This window comes from Trachinotus anak, unplaced genomic scaffold (genome assembly GCF_046630095.1).
Source record: "Trachinotus anak isolate AG129_WGS33_773 ecotype Australia unplaced genomic scaffold, CSIRO_AGI_Tana_v1 ptg000002l, whole genome shotgun sequence".
Taxonomy (NCBI): Eukaryota; Metazoa; Chordata; class Actinopteri; order Carangiformes; family Carangidae; genus Trachinotus; species Trachinotus anak.
This window is the reverse complement of record NW_027273853.1, coordinates 27,073,791-27,099,585: the sequence shown is the minus strand read 5'-3', so window position 1 is coordinate 27,099,585 and position 25,795 is coordinate 27,073,791. Positions and strand designations below refer to the sequence as shown.

General features: G+C 41.2%; 2 protein-coding genes across 4 annotated transcripts in view; one reads left to right on the top strand and one right to left on the bottom strand.

Annotated features, from left to right (window-relative positions):
• cftr (CF transmembrane conductance regulator) overlaps positions 1-21,187 on the top strand; it is a 43,047-nt gene extending 21,860 nt beyond the window's left edge. For both annotated transcript variants that reach the window (XM_071459045.1, XM_071459037.1), the window contains exons 12-27: positions 1,083-1,177; positions 2,192-2,278; positions 3,384-4,173; positions 4,354-4,482; positions 4,584-4,621; positions 5,018-5,304; positions 5,459-5,538; positions 5,646-5,796; positions 9,118-9,345; positions 11,094-11,194; positions 12,832-13,062; positions 14,442-14,597; positions 15,519-15,608; positions 16,047-16,219; positions 16,879-16,984; positions 18,031-21,187. In XM_071459045.1, the coding sequence (XP_071315146.1) occupies positions 1,083-1,177; positions 2,192-2,278; positions 3,384-4,173; positions 4,354-4,482; positions 4,584-4,621; positions 5,018-5,304; positions 5,459-5,538; positions 5,646-5,796; positions 9,118-9,345; positions 11,094-11,194; positions 12,832-13,062; positions 14,442-14,597; positions 15,519-15,608; positions 16,047-16,219; positions 16,879-16,984; positions 18,031-18,246 (2,958 nt within the window). In that variant the 3' untranslated portion in view covers positions 18,247-21,187. The remainder of the gene's footprint in view (positions 1-1,082; positions 1,178-2,191; positions 2,279-3,383; positions 4,174-4,353; positions 4,483-4,583; positions 4,622-5,017; positions 5,305-5,458; positions 5,539-5,645; positions 5,797-9,117; positions 9,346-11,093; positions 11,195-12,831; positions 13,063-14,441; positions 14,598-15,518; positions 15,609-16,046; positions 16,220-16,878; positions 16,985-18,030) is intronic.
• cttnbp2 (cortactin binding protein 2) overlaps positions 18,875-25,795 on the bottom strand; it is a 93,182-nt gene continuing 86,261 nt past the window's right edge. The window contains exons 22-23 of one of the 2 annotated variants that reach the window (XM_071459022.1): positions 24,282-24,389; positions 18,875-19,018 (exon numbers count right to left, since the gene is read on the bottom strand). In XM_071459022.1, the coding sequence (XP_071315123.1) occupies positions 18,875-19,018; positions 24,282-24,389 (252 nt within the window). Of the gene's footprint in view, positions 19,019-21,377; positions 22,946-24,281; positions 24,390-25,795 lie in introns of those variants that run through there. The other variant, XM_071459013.1, reaches the window with a different exon arrangement.

Genomic DNA, 25,795 nt, shown 5'->3' with positions numbered 1-25,795 from the left:
GTGTCTCTACTTGTGACATTCTTCATGCACCTCTCCTGTCTGTGGTTTCTGTGATCATCTGAGCATGAATTACTCTGAGGTAAACTCATGTACGGCTCTGTCTTGGTGTGAAACTTAGATACTTGGAATCAGTGCTGAGATAAATTAAAATTACAATAACAATAATAATAATAATAATATACATTAAATATTAGTAAATGAAGAGTTAATCACCAAAATTTCTTTTAAATTGTTTAAACTGCCCTTACAAAAGTCGATTTATTTACTTTGTTTTTGTGGGTAAAACAAAGTAAAAGTATTTTCTGCCAACTGCATGGAGCTGTAATTTTGTGCTGTTTCAAGCTGCTACTACTTGTCTTCTATTAAAAAGATGTTGCAGTTTCCACACTGGAAAGAATCCCCCTGTCACTAGATCACAAAAATCATCTATGAACTAGACATTTATACAAATACCTCGTGGAATAAAACTCTTGGTCTTCAACAGTTCTTGCAGTCAAACTCCAAACAAGGACACAGTGCAAGGACAACAGGCCCTCATACAGTGCAAAGGGCGCAGTTCAAAATATTGAACACTACACAGGTCACGCTTCCACCATTCAAGTGGTTAAAGACTCACCACAAGCAGGAGACGCACACAAAAGCTTTGTTGTTCTGTTTCAGTGTCGAAGCCCCGAATATCCACGGATAAGATAAACATCAGATCGGATCAGATGTGCCAAGTTTTGAACTTCTGCTTTAAGACCACCAGCCTCCACCAGCCAGTCTGAGGTTACACTTTATCTTCAAACCACTGATTTAGTTTCAGTAAATGTAGCATTTAGCTCACTAGAAGCACGGTTTGCACCCTGGTTATTCATATTTTAGGCTTAGAATAAATGAGGAGAAACAGATGTGGTCAGTTTTACTTTAAGAGACAACTAAAATCTATGGCATGTAGAGTCTGATATGGAAGAGGGGGTTTGTCTGCTGTGTTTTTGTCCTCTTGTCACGCTCTCTGGTGTTGGGCAGTTCCTTTTTTGCTGTTGTACAAAAATCCACGCACGCATATGTTTGACCCACTGACCCCTCGTTTTCCTCTCCAGGACTTTGCCTTGCTGCCTGAGAAAGACAAGACGCTCCTCATAGAGGGAGGGGTAACCCTCAGCGGCGGTCAGAGGGCTCGCCTCGGCCTGGCCAGGTACTTCCTGTCTCACCTGAGCATCTGCCACAGCTCCTCTTTCACCTCCTGAATCTGTCAATGCAGAGCTTTTTTTTTTTTTTGACCGTGTTGTTTTGCAATAGATGAAAATAGGACAGGTTTTAGAGATCACCAGTTTCTTTACTTAAATCTTTGGTATGTTATGTTTCAATGAGAAATGTGGATTTAATTCTCTTTGTAGTTTAGGAGGGAAGTCAAAGGGCCAAAATATCAGGTGCTTCACAGTGCATGGATCAAAGAGAGATCCTCATGGAAAATAACTGACTGAGAAATACACCAAACAACATTTGTTTTCCCTTTAAAAACCAACACGTGTTCACTTCTGCAGCCTTTATCAATATCAGAGGTCTGAATACACACTGCAGTTCACAACAAATTAATTGAAAACATAAATTTCAGAGCCATAAATGTTATCAATATTATCATTACCCCCGCTTCCATGGAAGGAGGTTTCATTCTCTGAAGGTCAACAAAAAACAATTACGTTTACAGTTATTTAGGATTTGACGTCTTTGGCAAAGCTTGAAGTGAAAGTTTTGGTTCCCAACACTGTGAAGAGCCGAGCCGCTGCTGCATGTGATCATAACTTTCCTGATAACAACAATCACCTCTGACTGTTATCTGAGTGGCTGTCTGACTGCACTAACTGTGTTTATGTGTTAGTGCTCTCTGCAGCTTTATTACTCCATTAAATCTCTGTGTGATTACAGTCAGACCGCCTCATATTCCCGTGCATTATTTATCGTTTTAGTGTCTCTGCATCAATTTGCAGCCACTCACTGCGTCATCACTGTTAATATTCACTGGTATTGATTTATTCCCACATGGACCTGACTTCCTCATTTACACTGCAGTTTTCTTTCTCTTTCTGAGTCTATTGCTTTCTGTATTTTCTCTTTTATTTTCCCAGAATTTGTCATGATTTCTCATGTTTTCTTTTCCTTTCTGTTTCTCTCTAACTCGCTAAGTTCATGTGTGTTTTTTCTACCCCAGAGCTGTGTATAAAGATGCCGACCTTTACCTGCTGGATGCACCTTTCACCCACCTGGATATCGTGACGGAGAAAGAGGTCTTTGAGAAGTGTGTATCCCAACAGAGAGTCTTTCATGTGGAGGAGGTGGGGGTGGTTGAGCTGAAGTTTAAGTTCAAGGTCAAGGTTTCTTTTGTTGTCTCAGCCACAATCAGGTTGACTGTGGTGAGTTACGGCTGCTTCATCACACTGTAACCTTCTCAGGAAATGGGACTTCTTTTGAGGAGGATGATGATGATGATGAATGTTGGCTTTGGCAATCTCTCAAAGAGGAAAAGCTGCCAAACTCCCTCTGCTGAATGAGCAGTTTGGTGGTCCGACTACAGTTATGGTCATAAACAGACAGGAGCTTGTTAATTTTAAATGTGGGTCATTCTTTGAAGACCTCACACCACACTTTCCTTCGTTCTTGTTATATAAACAGAGATTTCTTTTTATGACTCCGCGCCAGCGACAGTCAGAGGAGGAGTCATATGGTTTTCAGGTTGTCTGTCCGTCCCAGTCTCGCAGACACAATTTCTCATTAACGCCTTCATGGAGCTTCTTCAAATTTGGTACAAACGTTCACTCAGACTCCAGGATTTTCTGATTAGATTATGCTGGTCAAAGGTCACTGTGACCATCACCCTTGAGGGAATTTCTTCAAATTTGATAAAAATGTTCGCCTGGACTCAAGGATGAACTGATTTGATTTTTTTTTTAGGTCAAGGGTCATGGTGACCTCACAAAACATGATTTCTGCCTCTGCTGAGATCATATGACAACCGGAGAGTGGCAGAGACAACAAAACTTGTTTGACCTTGAACTTAAACTTAAGCAAAGCCTTGAGGGAATTTCTTCAAATTTGTTTCAAACATTCACTTGGACTCAGTGACAAACTGATTAGATTTTGGTGGTCAAAGGTCAGTGTGACCTCACAAAACACTTTTTAGGTGTTACTCTACACACAGCAGTTATGACAACATTTCACACAAATGGTTAATATTTTACATGACTCTGGATAAACAGGGATATAATCTGATACTAGTCTGAGTGGGAGGCAAACAAACAAGGCGATGATTCCAGTTTTTTTTTTTTAAAGGATGGGTTTGGTTTACAGATAAGAAATATGTGTGATATTTCTTTACAATCTCTGTTTTCTGAATCACTACACAGATGTGTCTGTAAACTTATGGCCTCCAAGACTCGTATTGTGGTCACCAGCAAGTTGGAGCATCTCAAACGCGCAGACAAAATCCTCCTGCTGCACAACGGTGACTGTTACTTCTACGGCACCTTCTCCGAGCTGCAGGCCCAGCGCCCCGACTTCAGCTCCCTCCTCCTCGGCCTCGAAGCATATGACAACATCAACGCAGAGCGACGCAGCTCCATCCTCACAGAAACTTTACGCAGGGTCTCTGTCGATGAAACCGCCGGCTTCCGAGGACCAGAGCCAATTCGACAGTCGTTCCGCCAGCCGCCGCCTCCAATACTCGTTTCTGGATCTCAAGGCCATCCTGGAGGTGATGGCTACCCAGAAAAGCGCAAACAGTCCCTCATCCTGAATCCCCTGGCGGCTGCCCGCAAGTTCTCCTTCATTGGGAACTCCCAACAGACTTCAAACACTCCCCAGTCCACAACGATAGAGGACGGGGTCCGTGAACTTTCAGAGAGGAAATTCTCTGTCGTCCCTGAGGACGATCAGGTAGAGGAGGTGCTCCCCAGGGGTAACCTGTACCACCACGGGCTGCAGCATCTCCACGGCCAGAGGCGCCAGTCTGTCCTGGCCTTCATCACCAACGCTCAGGGCCACGAGCGGAGAGAGCAGATGCAGTCGTCCTTCAGGAGGAAGCTGTCCATCACGCCGCAGTGCGACCTGGCATCTGAGCTGGACATTTATGCCCGCCGCTTATCCAAGGACAGTGTTTATGACATTAGTGAGGAGGTGGATGAAGAGGACATGGAGGTAGGGCTTCGTTAGAACCTTCATCAGGGCAAATAATTAGATAATTTTATTATGTTTAGACTTTCAGAAAAATCACTTTTCTTCATTTTAACATTCAAGATCTTGTATTTTTTTTAAATGTAAGTTTTCTGGACATTTAGCAGAATTGATGTTGGGTGTGTTTGTACGGTTTCTTCACAGCAATGCTTCGCAGATGAACGTGAGAACATCTTTGAAACTACCTCATGGAGCACTTACCTTCGCTACGTCACCGCCAACAAGAGCTTAGTCTACGTCCTCATTTTCATCGTCCTTGTCTTCGCCATTGAGGTTTAATCATCTACAATTTTCAAGTGTTTTTTCATCTTCTTTTTAACTTACGTGGATTTGATTGACAATAAATGTTTCTATTTTTTTCTTTCCACCAACAGGTTGCTGGTTCAGTCATTGGCATTTTCCTCATTACTGAGTAAGTGTAAATGTTTGATGTCATTAGTGCCTGTGTTGTTCCATTACTACTGAAACCCTGCCCTGTTTTTTTTTTTTTTGCAATATACTAAATACAATTTATTAGGTTTTTTTTGGTTAGTATTTGGTGTCTAAAGTAGTTTTTAACACACGTTGAGAATTTTTTAAATTTTTACTAATGCTTTTTTAGTAATTCTTATAACTGACTCTTAAATACAATTTGTTTTAAATATATGATTGTTATGTGTTAAATTATGGTGTAAATGGTCAAGTAAATTCCTAATTGGTTATTTCAGATGAAGACGACCCTTCAGTGAAACTTCTCTAAGACTGAACTTGTAGTATTTTATAAATTCACTCTGTGTTTCATTCCCACTTCTTTGCTCTGTTCTACCAGCAAGATCTGGAGGGACGGCGCCAACCCATCATCACCCAACTACATCAGCGAACAGCACCCCAACGCCTCGTCGCCCCCCGTCCACCTGGCGGTCATCGTCACGCCGACCAGCGCTTACTACATCATCTACATCTACGTGGCCACCTCGGAGAGCGTGCTGGCCTTGGGCTTCATCAGGGGTCTCCCACTGGTGCACACATTGCTCACCGTGTCCAAAAGACTGCACGAGCAGATGCTCCGCGCTGTGCTGCGAGCGCCCATGGCTGTGCTCAACACGATGAAGACAGGTGCTTCTTACAGCTTCTCGATATGTTACAGAGGAAAATGCAAAGATCATAAATGCTGTGTAGAATATCTTTTTGTTCACCTGTTTTATTTTTCAGTCCACCTGTGGAACCACAGCTGTTACTAATGTGGTCATTCGTGTTTTCTCTCTTCCAGGTCGGATCATGAACAGATTCACCAAGGACATGGCCACTATAGACGACATGCTGCCTCTGGTGCTGTTTGACCTCATACAGGTATTTAACCAACACATTAGTTCCCCCTGGAGAATAATAATCAAGATGCATAACATCACCGACTCATTGTACACCGTTTTAATTGTTTCCATTTCCTCTTACACCAGCTGACATTGATCGTTACGGGCGCCATCTTCACCGTGTCCATCATGCGGCCATACATCTTCATCGCTGCCATCCCATTGGCCGTCATCTTTGTCATCCTCAGGAAGTACTTCCTACGAACCGGACAGCAACTCAAACTGCTGGAGGCCGAAGGTGAGAGCCGGGAGAGGCACAGTGTATCTGTGCAAGTGTTGTCTCCATGGTCAGTGCGACTCCATGGTCACTGTCTCTTACCTCAAGACAACCAGGAGAGTGTATATTCAGGTGCACAGATTTATGCACCGAGTTGGGAGACAAAAGGAAAATAACATAAAATCCAAACCAAATTTAGTAAAATATATCAAATGCCTGCGATTTAATGGATAGATTTTAATGAATGTAACAATAAATTTATTTAAAAACTGCTTAAAGTTGCATTTAAAACAAAATATATATCTTTGAAATCCAGTTTAGGTTTACAGGATGTATTTTATCTATAAACGGAGACTCCAACACTATGCCTCCGTTATGGTGTTTACCATTGAAGATGAATGAGGAACAATGAGATGAGAGTTTAGAGGACAACAGGCTGTGAATGGTTCTGCAAAGCTACAGTAATGAAATGACAAATATTCAGGAAGCGTGCAAGTGAAAACAAAACCGATTGAACCGAGTGAACAGAGGAAGCAGGAGTCCGAGGGTGGGGCATCATCATAACTGCCCATCAGCAGACAGAGCTGGTGGATGGCCCAGGGCCAACGAGGCAAGGGTCAGGCTGAAGAACAAAAACATGACAGAGGAAGGGCTGAGGGAGAGGATGGATGGACTGCCTCAGAGGGGCGGGGGCAGCCGGAGGAAGCGAGGCAGGGGGAATAAAATAAGTTTATCCTCCAATTAGCAAAGTGTTCAGTCTCTCTGTGAAAGGAGTCAAAGATATTTCTCAAAGCTTGTTTTTGTTTGTTTGACCTTAAACTTTTTACAAGAGTAAATCTGCCATCAGGTGCTTTTAGCTGAGCAGGAAATGAAGGAACAGTGAAGTGATTTTATTCACTGCTGAAATCAGCATTGATTTAGAGCATTTAAGAACACTCATTAAGAACTTATGGGGATCAAATCTGCAGATGTTCAATTTGTCTCTAATTAATAAACCTTAAAAGGTGAGAGTCTTGTAATAAGTGATGTGTTGCAGAAAGAGTCAGTTTGTGGCACCAAAATCTTTGTTTGTGGACACGCAGGGATTTTTACAAAGTACTGAACTCAGTTTCCTCAAAAAAAGTCCTCAGAAGTTTTAGATTTAATTTACAGTATTTTTATTTTCTTGCCGTAACCAGTAACATAAACTATAAAATGTTTTTGTTTCCAGGCTGTCGAGAGACTTTACACTATAAACTAAAAGTGGGATTCTTGCAGCAGTTCATTGTGCTACAGGAAGCTGACATGGATTTGATTAAGTTATATCATAAGGAATTATCATTGCAAACTGTTGGGAAGTACTGAAAAATATGATATAAATAATTCTATGGAAGATTTAGTACATACATCATAACAAGATTTAGGAAAAACTTAACACATTTAAATTTAAATTCAGTTTAAAGTAAAAAAATCCACCATGTTGACTATCCCACCGAGGATGAGGATGAGAAAACTGGGCTGCTGACGAACATGTCGCCCTGTGTTTTTTTGGACTTCCCTGCTCTGCTCTTCTGGTTCTGTCGTTGAGTTTGTGTTCTGGGTGATGATGGCGAGGTCTTTCCGGAGCAGCTCAGAGCATGACGGGGTCAGAGAAATGAGCCGAGCCGGGATTTCCTCCGTCCCCATCCTGGTGTCGCTCTCTCTGGTGTCACAAGCAGCACGTCGGACAAAACGCTGTGGAAATTATGTGTATCAGTCACTCAAGTATTTACTGAGTGATTTTTCTTTTTGTCAGCATTGTTCTGTTTACGTTACTAAAAGAGTCGATGCCTAAACAGGATTACTGTGACGCTAATGCTTTAGCATCACATGCAAATAGCATGGAGTTTAAATATGTGAATTCTGCTACGTTTGAAACTAAAAACTGAGTGTTGAAGTGTTGAATCTGCAGTATGTATGATCTATTTGGCACTTTGAGCTACGAACTCTCTGCAGTGACCGTCCCACCAGTCTGAATGGAAACACAAAGCAAATAATCCAATGTTTCCTCCCTCACCTCCTCAATTCCTTACTGGTCAGGTTGGACCATGTCTAAATTTTTTAGCACCGCTACATACAGTCCCTTCTATATTGAAATTTGTTATTGAAAAACTGTTAAATAGAATCTGCTTCTTGTTGATGTTTTACTCAACTAATTGCATTGTTCACAATCTGCACTGAGTTCAAAAACAGCAACATCTGGTTCACATAAGACGACTTTATGACTTTATTATTATTATTATTATAGGAAGAGATCATAATGTTTGTTTATATAGCACTTATCAAAATCACAAGGATAAAATAACACAACAAACAGATGCAGACAAATTACTCAAGATAAATTAAAGCAATAAAACTAGAAACACAAATAAGCAATTTAAAAATATGTGAAATATTTCCAAAGAGATCATTCAAAAGCTTTGTGAAAGAAATGTTTTCTCAGAAGCGATTTGAAAGAAGACACTCTAAGTCTAAGATCCTCAGACAGGAAGTACCAACATGTTCCTGTCTGAGGACCTCAGACTATGTGCAGGTTGATAAGAGGCAATTAATTCAGATAAAAATTATCTGGGGCCATGAAGAACCTTCAGAAGTAGAAATTAAAATTGATTCTGTAATAGGCTGGTAGAGACCGTAAGAGAGGGGTTAATGCATAATATAATTGCAGTTACTTTAATCTAAAGTGCCACCAATGGTCTCCACGGAAACTGTAGAATTTTACTGCTGTAAAATCTCTTTCACTGCTGCAAATGCCTTAACGTCTTTCCTTAACTAATAAACCTTTTAAGAGATTCTGTGCAACAACCTTAAGTAATTCCCTCAGCTAAGGAGAAACTCAACCTTAACTAGAAAACTTAAGGTGCTTTGTGCAACCGGCCCCTGCTCACTACCCTGGAAGTGTTAGTTTGCTCCCTGCTCATTGAGCCTCAGCCACCAACCTCTTCGTCTCTTTAATTAACATTAACAACATTTTTTTTTTTTTTTTTTAAACCATCAACCCTTTATTTTCTGTCATGCCTCATCTGCCTTCCTCCTTATAAATCTCATGAATGATTACGCAAAATCATCCAAATTTGTTTTGTCTCATTTCCTTTGCTTCCATCTGACGCAGGTTTCCTGTCCAAGCAACGAGAAAACGTTTCTTTTTCTTCTCTCATTACCTCTAATCTGAGCCGCTTCTGTTTACTTGTTCTTTCTCTGTTCACTTCATTTGCTTTATTGATAGGACCAACTAAACCAATATTTTGTCATGAAGTTTGCAAAATGTCAAACCATTTTTAAGCTGCATGTATTGAAACCTCGCTGTCCTCTGCTCTCCTGCAGCTCGCAGCCCCATCTTCTCCCACCTCATCATCTCGCTGAAGGGCTTATGGACGATTCGGGCGTTTGGGCGTCAGACCTACTTCGAGATGCTCTTCCACAAGGCGCTGAACACCCACACCGCCACCTGGTTCCACTACCTGGCCACGCTGCGCTGGTTCCTCTTCCGCTGCGACATGATCTTCGTCCTGTTTTTCAGCGCCGCTGCCTTCATCGCCGTGGGAACCAACCGTGAGTGATGGGGTGACTGTGGGTAGATGGATGTGTGGATGTGGCTGCAGGTAAAAAATCTGACTTGTTTAATACCTCGAGTTCAGTTTCAGGTTGAGTTTGGACCTTAGAGTATCTACTAGGAAAATATGTTTTGTGGGATTTTGGAAAACTGACAAAACACTAATTATTAGATTAGATGAAGCAGAAAAAACAACACAAACTGTGATTGTGCGAAACCTCAATTAGCAATGAGCAACTGCAGCAGTTTCTACACATAATCTCCACCCCCTTCAGTAAGGGTGTAGGTTTGGTCAGGACACAACAACCCCTCCAAAATAAAGAGGACTTTAACATAAGATCTGTATTTATATTTAAATAAAACTATACACATTAGCAGATCAAAGAAAGTAAATTTCAGGAAATTACTTACTGACTGAAAAGAGTGAAAAACAGAAGATTTTTTTGCATCCATCATCATCATTTTTATATTCAGTACATCCACCAGTGTTGCAGTTCCTCTTTCCACTGGATTTCACATTTAAAACCAGCTACAACAGTGAAACGCTGCTGATCCAGTGATGCATCAGTATTAACAATCTGATAATGTGAGGCTGGAGGCGTTTTTCATTTTAAATCACTGTGGCTGCTGCTGGTTGGTTTATTACCTGTTACTGATGCTCTGGAAGGTGAGAAAGCTCCTGATGCCCCTTTATTGATGGCGTCATATCTACAGCACAAAACATATCAACATGAACAACATAAAGTTATATGTGCTGTGCAGTTCAGGCAGTATAGGAATCCGCTCTCGCCTCCTCCAGGTCTGCAGATATAGAGCCTCCAGATAGTCCCCGCCCTTTCAGCCAATCAGATACTAGCATGCACATTGGAATTATCTGATATGATTTCATTCCAAACAGTGCGAAAGAGTTCACTCAAATATTTGTAGGGACAATTTTGTCCTCGCGAAATATTGTTACGGACATGTTCCTGTGTCCTACGGCTGATGATCTAAAGTCATTAATCTGGTTGAGCCAGGATCTCTGAAAACAAGAGAGGTTTTAGCTCCAGAGATATAGTTTATGATCAGATAGTTGCAGGTTAGAATCCCTGACGATATCTGACTGAGCATCATGAGAACAAAATCCCATTCGTTCCCTTTTAGTAAGGAAAGTAACTATGTGAACAACAAAATAACAAAAACCAGAGCCAGTGTGTTCTGATGACTTACTACTGGATATGAGAATAATAACAGTGCGTAATAATTTGTTTTACTTGGGTTGAGATTGAGGTTTAAACCAGTGTTGCACAGCTGAAAATGTGAGAAGGAACATCTTGAAATTCCACTAAGTTGGTCAGTAAACGCCTCATTATTTCCACTGGACCGATGAAGTGAAGAAGCCTCAGTCTTATCTGTGTGTTACAGTGTGTAAGAGTCAGATATCAGGATCATAACAGAACAGTTTGTCTGTGAAAACTGATCAAAAGTGTTGGAATGCGGCCGGATAAAATGTCACGTACAGAAGGAAGCATGTGTTTGTTTAATTAAATGAATGGGAAACACAAGTACACGTACACACTCACACGTGTTGCTGCGTCATAGCCTGTGTTTATGTGGAGAGCAGATTAAAGGGTCATTTCACAGCTCATTAGTTTCCAATAGAGCCATGAGCAGAGCTACAATACCTGAGTGCCGCTCTGACATCAGAGAGAGCAGCTTTGATTGGACAACACCAATGACTTTGTGCATGTGTGTGTGTGCTCTACAGAGGACAAACCAGGGGAGATTGGCATCATCGTGGCCCTGGCCATGCTCATCCTGGGGACTTTCCAATGGGCTGTCATCACCAGCATCACAGTGGACGGACTGGTATGTGGTTCACATCGTGTCTATCACGGTAGTAAGACCTGACATGCATTAAAATACCACACAGCCAATGGACAGTCAAGAGTGTATCAAGCGTTACAAACACACACATTCGAGGGGGTTTTTCTGAACATGTATGGATTTGTTTTTTGACACCTGCGTCTGCAGCCAGATCTCTGCAGCTCACAGTTCTGCACAACCTCCCCAGATTTTCCCACCACACTGCTCCATTTGCACAGTTTATTACTCAGACTTCCTGTTCAAGTTTGCCTCCAAAGTGCCTTCAAAATAACTTTAAGGTACTAAACTTCCTAGGTGTACCTCCAAAACAGACACACCCTGCACTCCTAAAGCCACCAATCATCCACCACCACCTCTTCAGACAAGATCTCTTACTTTCTAGCTCTTACGTCTCATTTCGTAAAAGAAATAAAAGTCTGAGTTCTTGTACTGTGGCATATGTAGTTTGTTAGGAAGGGGTGCACTTGCAGTTACTGATGATATATAGCTGTTTTTTAATATGGAGTTTGAATGCAATTATTATAAATCTGCAGAATCTGCTCTCTGTGAGACAGTTGTTATTTTGGAAATTTTAAAAAATTAAATTTTGTGTGTTTTTACATAATCTGGAAACCCTAATCAAACTGTTGCTCTTTGGAGGGATTCATACAGACAGACATGTGCTGCCTCAGTGACACATGATGTCACCAGCTGCTTTTTAAATAGTCAGAAATATGATTTACACCATGACCATGCAGCCACAAAGACAACAATCCCTGCCAACTTCCTACCAACAAACACAGCTAATTGTTTGCAGAGTCTTGTCTGAGACTCAGACTCAACTTCCATTAGTGTTGGGGAGCTGCAGCTCAGAAGATAAATCGGTTCAGCCGTTAATTTTAGGGTCATGGTTTGGTTCCTGACTCTGTGGACGAGGGTGAAAGGCAGATCGGGATGAGCTGCAGGTACCTGAGAAGACTCATGAAGACTGTGTGAGGCTCCTTTCAACCTGTTTGTACCCATCCTGTGGCTGTTTTCCCCACATGTTGTTCAGTGGAGCTGACAGAGCTTATCACAGTGCAGGACATTTTGTTCAGCACACACATGCACACTCACACAGCCGTGGTGGTGTGTGTGTGTGTGTGTGTGTGTGTGTGTGTGTGTGTGTGTGTGTGTGTTGGGGGAGTTATCACTGTTCTTCAATGTGACTGATATCCAATCGTCAGCTGGAGAAAAGTCAATAAAGCAACAAAATAACACTTTAATGATGGTGAGAGAAGCTACTAAAATATCAAGAAGTGGGTTAAGTTTGCTTTTGTTGAAACATTGAATAAGAAAGAAAAGAGTCTTTAGGAAAATGTATATTTTTAACTAAAGGAGCAGGAGATTTTTTAATAACACATTAATTTCACTGTTTTCATGTTGTTTAGGACAAAGAAAATGAAAAGGTCATCATATTAACTGTCTCAATGAAGTGAAAGCAACAGGAAGTAATTTTATCCTTCAACACCAGGAGCAGAGGAGGTCGACAGTTATAGAGGAGCAGACTCAGTTTATGTCCTAAAACCAGCCTGAAAATTCACAGCGATGAGCAGCATCTCCTCACCCACTCTCCCTCTCTCCCTCCCTCCTCCTCTCAGATGCGTTCGGTGGATCGGGTGTTCAAATTCATCGACCTGCCATCGGAGGAGCCGCTGCCGGGGAAATCTGGCGGCAAAGGAGGCCCCGACCTCGTCATCGACAACCCTCATGCTCACGACTGCTGGCCCAACCGCGGCCAGATGAACGTCCAGGGCCTCACTGTCAAATACACTGAGGCCGGACGAGCCGTCCTCAGCGACATCTCCTTCGCTGTGGACGGGGGGCAGAGTGTAAGTCCTGAGTGATGGGTGTGTGTGTGTGTGTGTGTGTGTGTGTGTGTGTGTGTGTGTGTGTGTGTGTGTGTGTGTGTGTGTGAGACCAGATCTTAATGAAATTTGGCAGAATGATGCATGTTAGCTCTGCTTTATTGGATTTTAAAACATCAGATCTCTGTTTGGCCCAAGAGAAGCTCTGTGATTAAAGGGTCATAGAGAGGTTGTAGCAACGCGAATGTTATGTTATTATTTGTTTAAAGCTGCTGTAATCAATATTTAAAATTAACCCCGGATCAGTTGGCTGTGTGTTTGTAGTTGTATTTACATTTCTCTTGAGTTCCTTCTGCTTGAACAACCTCCAGCTCATTGTTTTGGTTTTGTAGCTGCAACCTCACTGTTTTGTTTCAGCCTCTCTGCTCTCAGCGGTGTCGTTTCCAGATGCAGCCAACAGCTGGATACAGCAAAACATTGATTAACCCACTGTAAGAACCAAACCTGCAGACAAAGATAGTGATTAGCTCCTGAAGAGAGGAGTTTCTCAGGAGTCGGTGGAGACTAAAAGGGGAATGAATATTGGAGTTGCATTAATCTTTTGGACCTGCAGGATGTGTAATCAGGCAACTGGTTGTTCATGATAATATTGATATATATGTGTTGTGTTTACAGCTTATGGTAAGAAAAAATCAGTTAGTGCAGTTTAAGATACAAATAAGAGGAATTTATAGAGGTAATCATGTTTTTTGTTTATTGTCATTTATCAAAATACAAATGAATAAGATGACATTCTCATCCTGGGCCAAAGTACAAACAAAAGGCACAAACCAAGCAACACAACAATCAACAAATTACAAAGCTGTGGAGCTGTGTTAATGAAACAGATGACAAAATGATTGTAATAACTAAATGAGCAAGAACAGAATGATTATAAACAGCAAGCAAACTCACATCTGTAATATCTCCAGATTCCTTGTACTGGCAGTGGAGCTCAGGCAGCATTGACCAAACATCTTACCTGCTTGCACTCTCTGCTCCTGACAGTAATTAGAGTCAGTATGAGCTCCTCATAATGAATCCTGGAGGACAGCAGAGTGTCAGTACTTGAGCCTCGTCCCATTAGCTGCTCTCTGGCCTCTGGATAAATGGGCTAATTGTTTCCTCGAGGCTGCTGCAGAGAGGACGGAGAGCTCTCAGACTCCTAAACACCTCAGGGCAGCACTTCATTTCACAACGTCACAACTATACTGTATTTGTATACATATACTGTACAGTATGTGTACATGCAGTACGTACAGTACTCTGCAGGTATGCATACTTATACATGGTAATTAAGGTAGAAATAAGTTGATATACGTAGCTGATAAAAATATCTGTGTTGTGTTTGTGTGGCTGTGCAGGTGGGTCTGCTGGGCCGAACAGGTTCGGGGAAGAGCACCCTGCTCTCCGCCCTGCTGCGTCTCGCCTCCACGGACGGAGAAATCTCCATCGACGGCGTGTCCTGGAGCTCCGTGTCCCTGCACACCTGGAGGAAGGCGTTCGGAGTGGTGCCCCAGGTACGTCTGCAGCTGCAGCTGTGGGCTGGTTCAAATCAGACTGATGCCACAATAAGACCACAGAGAAAATCTAGACTGATAGTTGTGTATTTATTTGCTTAAATCTGATATGATTTTTTTTCTAAGATTCCTCAAAAACGTTTTTTGTTGTTTTTTTTGTTTTTGAAAGTTTTAAAATCCAGATGTTTATTCTTTAAAACACCATCACTGGGAAAATATTTATACAATTTAATTTGAATCATTTTGGATGAAACTGAGTAGATGAAACTATTGAGATTGGTCTGTTTTCATTCATGTGAAACTCACTTGTGTCAAAAGAAATAAACTAATTTATTATAGAATTCAAAGAAATTATGGGGGAGGGGGGAAAAAATCACAGTAGAAATATTTCCATTTCGTTTGTTTTGACTTTTGGTGAATGTGATTTTAACACTCTGTAGGAGCCATGAATGATTTCAGAGAGAAATGAATTTTGTATGTTTGTGATGGTTTATATTTTGGTTTTGTTATTAATTAGTGTTTATTGAGAGCTGGGTCTCACAGATGTGGGTGGTGACATTCGTACCTGTTCACCTGTGTGTTGTAGAAGTAGAGAGATTTGCTGATTATAATTTTGTGCACATTTTAATAATTAGATTTTTTTTTTTTTTTTTTTTTTGGTTATAAAAGTTATTTAACATATTTTGGAAGCGTCTCAGTGACGACACAGACTTACATCTCTGAAAAAGCCAAATTCTGTGTACAGTGGTTTGTTAGAGTGGAAATGAAATCACCTCCACATTCTTTCATTTTATTTAGATCCAGTTGTGAAATATTTCTGATATCAAACTACATCAAATGTCAAAAATACTTTTCATTTTAATTCAGCCTCTATAATCTAATCTGACTATGAGATTTGAATGTTTGGTCTTTATTGAACAGAGAGTCTTTATTCTGACTGGAACCTTCCGCATGAACCTGGACCCACACGGACGTTACAGTGATGACGAGCTGTGGAGAGTGGCCGAGGAGGTACTGTACTTATACTTATGGTTATGATCAGTTAATTATTCAGTCAGTGTCTTCTCTTCTACCAACATGTTTTTCATTTTATCAAGTGGAGGAAATGAACCTGATGTTTTTGTCAAAGTCGTCACAGTTTTGAACACCTGCCCTGGTTTTTTTTTTTTTTTTTTTTTTTTTTTTTTAACCACAGAGGTTATTTTCTCCTGTGTTGTCTAACTGGAGGCTGACTATACCGCCCTGCTGCTCGGCTATTTATAAGCATTTTTATGATGATATGACAAAGTTGTTCTGCAGTGTCAGAATCAGCCAATCAAAACTAAGCAGCAGGGTCTTCAGAAGAGGAGCTCTCTCCTGTAAGCTGAAGATCTTTGGTTTGGTACCAGACAACCGACCTCAAGCCACAATCACATTCAATGAAGTAAAATCTGCCCTGCGTGTCCTCAGGTGGGTCTGAAGTCGGTGATCGAGCAGTTTCCGGACAAGCTGGACTTTCAGCTGGAGGACGGAGGCAACGTGTTGAGCAACGGACACAAACAGCTGCTGTGTCTCGCACGCTCCATCCTCAGCAAGGCCCGCATCCTGCTGCTGGACGAGCCCTCCGCCTACCTCGACCCCATGTCAGTATCAACGCCAAAATACTGTGTGTGTGACAAGATAATGCTGCAGACAGGCTCAGATAGACGGAGCCTCTGTAAACACTGCTATTTTTATTTCTCGTCACCTGCAGCACCAGGTTGATTTAGGTCATTTTAACTGGAGCAGTGAGCTAGAAACGCATTTCCTCATATTTCTGCAGACTCTTTGATGTGTCTTTGTCTCCCTGTGTGCTTTTCTGCACAGCGAGAGGCTTTAATAAATAATATTTGTAAGCAAGCAGCTTCCTACTGCACGCTTAAACACCTGAAAGTGATCTGGGATCTGTGTGTGTTTCCTGCAGAGTGAGATCACAGTGCAGCATCAGTCACCCAAATCAAGCATGTGTAGTGTTCCTGTCACTGCATATGGTGACAATCTGGAGTGCTTATAGTAACTCGGAACTACTGTGTGTGTGTGTGTGTGTGTGTGTGTGTGTAAGCATATGTGAAGGGGGGGGGTCATGATGCTAAATGAAGCCTATAATAAGCAATCTAGTTTAACCTGAGGGCAGCGCTGCCTGCTCTTTAATGTCAGCTTTGACAGGAACAGAACGCTGAGCTAATGTGAAAGCAGTGCAGAGAGACGGCCTTTGATGATGATGATGATGGTGGTGTGTGTGTGTGTGTGTGTGTTTGAGCAGAACGTTGCAGGTCCTGAGGAAGACGCTGAAGCAGGCATTCTCCGGCTGCACCGTCATCATGTCAGAACACAGAGTGGAGCCGCTGCTCGAGTGTCAGTCCTTCCTGGTGAGTTTAATGTGTTTTTACTGATCAGTTTCAGTCTCCGCTGAAGTCGGACACTTTGTTTTCATTGAGTTTTCATCAACATTTTAACGCCCAGGGTGACGAAGCTGCTTTGCCCCGATCGAACAGACCTCTTATAAAATCTTCCTTCATTCTTTTATTGTGGGTGTGGGCACAGGGATGCGTGCACACATGTGCAGGGTGTGTTTGTTTGGATGTTAGTAATGCACCTAGTGTGACAACAGCATGAGGGAAGTGACCTCAGTGTTGATGGATGGACGGATGGCACTTTTCTAGTCTTATCCATCAATGAAAGCACTTCACACTTCATGCCACATTCACCCATTCACACACACATTCGTTCATCTCTTCCACTCTCATACTCTGCTGTCACAGCCATCAGGGGCAGTTTAAGTTCAGTATCTTCCTTAAGGACACTCGGACCTGCAGACTGCAGGGGCCGGGGCCAACCTTCTGATCAGTGGACCACCTGTTCCACAGCTGGCACGGGATAGATACAAGATAACAGATATTTAAGATAAGTACTGTAGAGATTATAGATAGATAGATACTGCAGACAGACAACTTTTACTGCAAAAGTTTAAATGGGAAAATGACCTAATTTTTTCAAAGGTGAGAAAATTGTGGAACATTTTGATTCAGATACTTAAGGATCTTCCTGCTGGTTTCAACATTTTCACACTGAACAAAAAACATTTAATATGATTTGACAAGCAAACGTGTCTGCTTCACTTCCACCTTTCTGTCTCAGTTCTCTTTCTCCATGGTTTCTGTCACACTTCTCTACTAAAGACCATCAAAATAATCTTCATGCCTGAACTGAACCTGATACTAAATTATTTACTGAAGAGTGAGGACGGAGAGCTCTGCAGTTTTACATCACAGATATGACACATTTTAAGAGGATGCATCCTCTACCACACACACACACACACATACACACACCAGCTGAGCGTGTTTGTTGTTGGCTGTGGTTGTTGAGCCGACAGAAACATGTAACCACGTTCTCCTCCCTCCTGTCCGTCCAGATGATCGAGGGCAGCTCCATGAAAACCTACGACTCCATCCAGAAACTCATGAACGAGACGAGTCACCTGAAACAGGCCATGAGCCCCGCCGACCGGCTCCGCCTCTTCCCCACGCTTCACCGCCTCAACTCCAGCAAGAGGGCGCCGCCGCAGACTGCCAAAATATCTTCCCTGCCAGAGGAAGCTGAGGACGAGGTGCACGACACTCGCCTCTGACCGGCCAGACACACACGCACACATGCACACACACACACACACGCACGCACAAAAATAGTTGAGTTTGATCCTGTGTTTTAGTAAATTACTCCCTAAGTTACCTGTGAAACAGCATTTTAGTCGTGAGGGGACATTAAAACTTGTTTTTTTTCTGGTGGCAGGAAAATTTAATTTAAGCCAGATCCTAACTGAGTTAAATGAAAAATTAAATGTAGAAAAATACATGTTGAAGTCAGGTGCCCATCATATTGACAGTGGACAAAATTGACTCATTTATACTTGATTTTTAATCAAAACCTATAATTAGGACTAATAAATGCAATAGTTTGCATGCACATACAATGTACTGTGCAAAATAGAAACTTCTAACACACTGTCACAGAATGAGGTTAATTTATTTACAGAGTTTTACACACATATGCAAGTAGTAGAGGAAGTTTTGCACACATGTAATAAAAAAAAATGTCATTTTCAGTGTTTGAATGGTAAAATCAGGTGTATGAGATTTTAGAAGTAAAACGTCAAACTTGACCAGCACAGTACAACGTCTCAGCAAGTTATGAGAAGTTATAAGTAAAGATTTCTATGCAGGTAAATGGAAAATAAAAACCAGGCTGAGAGACAGCTGTCAGAAGTGCAGAAACCTGTAGGTTCCCCAGCTGAAGCTGTGAGTGAAAACCTGTCGCTCCATTAGAAAATAGAAAATCATAAACCAGCAGGTGAGAGCTCTGGGTGGGAGGAGCTTCAGTCCTGATGCGTGGAAGATAAAGTCCTGCAGGAGCAGAGCAAAAAGGCAAAAAATTATGTGAAACCAACATAAAAATGAAGCACGTACTAACACACCAGATATGTGGCCTCAGCCTGACTGACTGGACTGTTGTTGAACTACTTAAAGTGCCTTTACAGGTTTCAGTGCCTTTTGGTGCAGGACCAACTGTACAAGGGCTCAAACATGTTCTCTCCTGAGGCCAGCAGAGTTTTTATTTGCTTTGAAAGAGTATGATTTGCATCAGTTTTTTTTTTTTTTTTTTTTTTTTTTTTGTTTTTTTTTTGCATTATTGTTAAAAAAAAACATGTATATTGGTTTAAACTAGGGGATGACTTCCTAAGAAACTGTTTCCACTGGAGCTTTCGGTCTGTGAGGTTGATAAGGACGCACAGAGGCAGCCACTGTAGAAGTCTGATGTCTCGTATGAGGGCGTGATCGGACTGAAGCGTTTCTCTAACAAATACAAAGTGTAGCTGTGAGAACATTAACAACATTAACTCAACATAAACACCTGATCCAGTCAGCTTCAGGTAGTGAACAGGAAATAACAGAGCAGAAAACATTGCTTATAAAGGTTGGTGACTCTGCTCAGTGTGAGGCTTTGTTTATAATAAACCAGGTCAATTTGGGCCTTGTCCACACTGTAGGGCGAGGGAACAGTGTGTTTTATTATTCTTCCAAAAGACAGACCTCCTCCTTATTAACATTAGGGCTGAATGATATGCAAAAAATAAATAAATTAATTAATTAAATTAAAAAAACATAATGCTATTGTGATGTGAGTCACGAAGACTAGTGATGTGCTGCTGAGGATAGAGACAGCAAAAAAAACCAAACAAAAAAAACAACAACGTATTTTAGCCACTAACGTCCGTTTAAGAACGTCTGTTACATTTTGAATATTTTCACCATTTTTATCTTGGAACTACATTTTTTCAACCATTGAACCGTTGCACAAGCACAACTAGCTTAGCTCTGACTCAAACAGCTGATCTGCGGAGTAATACAGTGCGTAGTAATATGATATTTAAACAAACTAGTTCCAAAGGAAAGGGCTGTTTTAACGGCAAGATAAAGCAGTGGAAATATTCAAAATATAGCGTACACTTAAAGGTATATTAGCTTTTTTAATGTGGATATTTTTAAATGGATTAAACAGCAGTAGTCTACGTCACTCAGCCTCTGTGTCAGTGCTACCTGCTGCTTCTCTAAACATGGAGCTGATAAACTGACTACAAGTACCTCAAACAGCCCCACAACAAATAACCCCAACTATCACTTTAATATGTGTTTCATGTTGATAGATCATTTAAAAACATAAATCAAAGATCTGATTTATTGTCAATGAGCCGAGGACAAATCATCGTTTTAAACTCATCCACTTATCTGAGAACTGGAACAGAAAAATATGGAAATTTAAATTTGCCAAATGCAAATATTGTTAACAGATGTTCTAGAGGATTATGGGACTTCTACAGTGGCTCCATGTCAGGAAGTATCATCTGAATATTCCCTTCAGTATCTTTGACCCTGCACTAACTTCACCGCTGTCAACAGACTCGGATACGCTTATTTTTCTATCTGTATGCACTTTAGAGACAACCCGAGGTACTCATCAGTCAAATGATTTAAAGTTGTACAAGTTTTCTTTTTTTCCCCAAATCCTCCATGAAGTGAAGTGTAGCTGTAGAATTTACTTTGATTTGACAATTTGTGCTTTTTAATTTCATTGTTCAGCCTGTTACTTGATGAATGAGAGAGAGAGAGAGAAACCAGTGATTCGTCAAGAAAACGAAACCATTTTCTATTTGAAGTATATTTTTTCAGAGCCGCTGCTGTACAAACATTCAGCAATTCTTGTTTCGCAAGTTGTATCTGTTGCTTCCCTCTGAAACTGGAAACCTGTCACGTCATCATATTTTCTTCTTTGGTTGAGGGAAGAGTGTTGCCCCTTTCATACTGAATAATACTTTTTGTATAGAGGCGATGCAGAAAATTAAGGTACCATGGAGAGAAATGCCTTGATGTGATAACTGTGACAACAGATTTTTTACAGTGTAAATTAAGAACGATGCTGTTTCTTACACATAGGAAAAGGACAGATGTCCAAAAACTGTATAAATGTATTTGTTCAATCAACTATATTTCCAGTAAAAGCTAAGATTTTGAGAATTTTACTGTGGTTGGTCTTTTTTTTTTTTTTTGTTGTTGTTGTTAAAAGCCAGTCTGCATCAACCATGCTAAAGGAAATTTTAAATTTTTAAAAAGATCAATATTAGGGCCTTTGGGAGATGTGCAAAGTCCTGTGCTTTAGTCAAAATGGAAAAAAAATCAGGAACAAAAGAACAGAATAAGTCCGATGGGGATTTTTAACAGTGCCATTTTAATGTTTGTGCTTGAAAGACAATTCTTTAAACCTCAAACAGCTATCGTACAGATCCAAATCATAGGTTGACTAAAATCTCTCCTGTACATATGTATAGATATATTTATATATTTATATAAACAATGTCTGCTTAAAATAAAACTTGTCCTTAAAAATAAAAACACAGGAAGAACACAGTGATGATGGAAAGCACAAAAATAAAGTGTGAATTACACCGTAGGGCTCAGCTGGAGCGAGATTGAACATGACTCAGGGGAAATGTGGGCATTTAAAATATTTATTATGGCTTACAGCTGACAAGAGGACATCCTGTGTTTATACAGTTCTATTACTTATTGCCACATCCCCTTCACTCTGAAACAAGTGACGGGTTCAGAACCAAACTCACTTTACAAACACTATGTACAAGTTTGTTTTTTTTTTTCTTTCAGCAGTTTTACTTGAAGGTTTCGTCACTGTACAAGCGTCATACCACGTACACCAATCTATAGAGCATTTAAACTTACTAATTCTTATTTACAAATATATTTGGTAAAACCCTGATTAATTTCAACAGTATTTAAACCAACCTTGCAACTATTTAAGGATAAAACACTTGAATATCTCAAAATACTTAATAGCAAAAACAACAGAAGAAAGAAAATTTAAACCTGCTTGTTTCTTTCTTTGATCCGAAAACAGTTCTCACTTAAAAAGAAACGCCTGTCAGTACTTTCAGTTACTCTTCAATGGCCTTACACCACAGGAGAAATACAGTATTTCACTGTAAGTACACAAAAATACTGTGCCAGGACTGTTTTGAGGCAGTTTCCACCAGTCAAACACTTCATATCTCAACTCTTATCTTAACTGTATCTTATCTACTGAATACTGTCCCATACTTGCAGGTTGATACACTGGAATAAGGCAACAGTAAAGTAACCTGCTGCTTTACCTTTCTGTGGGTTTTTTTCTCCATGTAAATTCTTACCAAACCCTCAACTTATCTCCTGAACGATCAAATACTTCAAATACTGTAATAGAATAAAACTATGGTCCCCAAGTACACAACTGTAGTACAGTGTAACAAGTACGGATAACGAGTACAAATACTAAAAGTCAAAGGTCGTCAGGTACCTAGTCTTTACATCGTGGAGGGAGGTTCACAGCGGAATCGGGGGGGGGGGGGGGGGGGGAGATGTCTACTTGTTGTTTTCATGCAGGTCTCTGTGGAGGATCCAGATGTCCTCATGTGATTGGTTGTTGTCGTTGATGTTGTTGCGGTAGTAGTTGTTGTTGCTGCTGTTGGGTGGAGCCTGCTTCGTTCTGCTGCTGCTGTTGGTGGTTCTGCTGCGGCTGGGGGGCGTCTGGGTTCGGATGGGGCTCGGGTTGTTATTATTGCTGCTGCTGCTGCTGCTGCTGCTGGAGGCGGCGGGGGACCCTCGAGGCTGCTGGCCCCTGCTGCTGGGGACGGGGAGCTGCGATTTAACGCGAGGGCCTGAGCGCCGGTCGCTGCTCTGGACGGCTGCCTGGTTGGAGCCGCGGCTGGACTGACGGACAACAGTCTGCAGGAAGACACCGAGAGTTTGGTGAGATGGAGCCTTTTTTTTTTTTCATCATCCAGCTGCAGGTTAACCACACACGTGTTCAGGTGTAGATGTGGGCTCAACAGTCTTCGTTTATTCTATTCTCAGGTCATTTGACACTAAAGTACGAGGGCCACGCCCACTTTATGCAGTGATTGGCCAGGTGTGTGCAAGGTAAGAAAATCAAGCTCTTTCTTGTTTACTCAGCTATTTGTGTCTACTGGGTTTTCTGTTCATTTTAATGCTCTTTATGTACAACAGTTCAAGGTTCCTCTTCTAACTCGCACCTATCTGATATATTTTTTGATGTATTGCTGATAATTCGATGAACTTCTACTCTCTGAGATATTTATCACCCTGGATGGGTCAGATGATTCACCCCCTCCAAATCAGACGGGATGTGGAGGAGGTTTTCAGACTGTTTGACTTCTGAAGAGAAGTAAACTTTGTTTTCTGTTCATTCAGTTCATCCTGGGGTCGACACAAAATACAAAGTGCAGGCTTGAATAAGAAGAAAAATATTATTGGTGTTAGAATAATTCAGGTCCTGTAATTTTATTTTCATATTTTGAGAATTATAATCCAAATAATTCAACATCATTCCCTCAATTTGGTCTAAAATCAAAACAATGAGCTAAAGGAGGCTTAAAGCTCCAGCACAGAGCAGAGCTGTCCTCAGACTGCTAATACTGGAAGGGTCAATTATGTGTGAGGTAAGACCAAACACACTGGAGACACATGATTAAACACTGCACCAAACAATCACACACATGCTTTTAAGCTGTGAGTCACCGGTTTGTGGTTCAGTCAGGTCACTTGATGGAGTGATGATGACAAACAGGATTAGTGGAGGATGTTTTTTTTTTTTTTTCTTTCTTTTAACAGATGAAAAACAACCAAAATAAAAAAATAGCACATTTGCTAACATTTACTTTAATGCTGTTGAAAAGCATTTTTGCAAAATTAATACAAAACAATTAAATTAGTTAAAATGAACTAAACTATTTAGTTTTTTTTCCAGTTTTTTTTTATCCATCTTGTAATTTCCTGCCCTCTAGTGGCTGCTGTCTCTGGGGGGCAGGTTGACTATGAGCTGTATCATCTAACGTTTGTCATGTTCCTGTGTGGAGCCGAGTCCCACTGACAAAGGCCGGGGCTCGTCAAGCGGGGGGGGGGGGTTTGTCTGGGTTTGTGTCTGTGCAGTGCAGATAATCCTGGGATCTCTGACAGTTGCTGTTCTGAGATCAGTTATGAGCCTGCACACATAGATGTATATGGAGCCTGCACTTGGCTCCTGTCGTAACTGTCCTCTCACCATCTGCGGTCGCTGCTGGACGGCAGTTTCCTGCTCGGCCTTGTGGGGGGGCGACACCTCACTGGGAGAGCTGGAGAACAGGATCAAGTCGTCTTTGGTCTGAGAGATCTGGGAGAAACCAGAGCTGAAGGTGAGTAACAGCACAGTTTAACCAACGTCTGGCTGTGGACAAGGTGTTATCAGGGACAGGCAGGTGAAGGTCAAAGGTCAGGGGAGTTAAAGTTTAGAAACAAAGCTACCAAGAGATTTTGTGGGTTAGTCAGTGAATTCCTCAAAAACCTCCAACACATCACCATGAATTGTGGGTAAATATGTCTGAAAACAGCATTTAGCTCATCTCAGGACCGACAAACTCAGACTGATGAAACCTTTAGATAAGATAATCACACCACAGGTTTTAAAGAACTGCACCCCAGACTTAAAGGCCAAACTGGACCTGATAAATATGTCTGACCCTCAGACGCCACAGGAGCTGGTTAAAGCTAAATGTCGTTCCCACACCAGTGATCTATATTTGGAAGGATGACAGCAAAGAATGAGTCAAAACATGAGATCTAAAAACTGTCGGTGTAATTAGGACCTGAGAGGCCTCTGACGTTTGTTTTCTGTTTTGCTGGATGACAGAGACACAGTGATGGTCACAGGTCCATCTTTATGTAGTTTTGCTGTTGCTACATAGCTAACGTTAGCATTAACAGCTGTTTACTGACCAGTCTAAAAGAAACACTGAGTTCAGCATCAAATTTTATTCCTTTACTTTCTCCAGAGGTGAAAAACAACGCCAGTGTAACTCTGGTCTCTACCACCTCTTTCCTTCTACTGGAGTTAGCATGCTAACCAGCTAGCCCCAGCCCAGTCGGTCCATCTTGTCACTGTCAGAGGACATATTGTAACCTCTTGTATTGTAAACACATCAACGGCTGAAGCTAAGTTAATGCTAATGTTCACTATGTAGCATTAGCAAAGTGTGTGGAAGTCACTGAAATGAAAGTGCTGCTGAAAATAAACCTCTTTAATTTGCTGCTGTATCAGATCATTATTGTGTCTGAATTCATTTACACTGCTGCAAAGAGAGAGAATATTCCAGAAACTGTGTCTTTATAAACTGATATGTGATTTATGATCAGTTAAAAGCTGCAGTAACAATGTTTGGCCGCTGTGTGGCAGCAGAAATCAGCAGTGAACACAACATGGACAAATCAGGAGCGTTGATACTGTGAAGTTGTTGGAAAACAGTTTCTTATTTACACATCCTGCAGCTACAGAGGGACAGAATCTTTATTTCAACTCATGTTTGGTAATATTTGGCATTTATATAATTGAAATTATTCATGTATTATCAAAAGAGTTGATTAATCTCCTGTCGATCAGCTAATCGCTGCAGCTCCGTGTCAGTCAGATTAGTGCTGTGCTGAGAATCACTGCCGTCTGTTCGGTCAGTGCTTTTATTAATTATATCATTTTACTTATGTCTGTTTTGATTTGGTTGTAATGAAATAATTAGTAAAGCAATT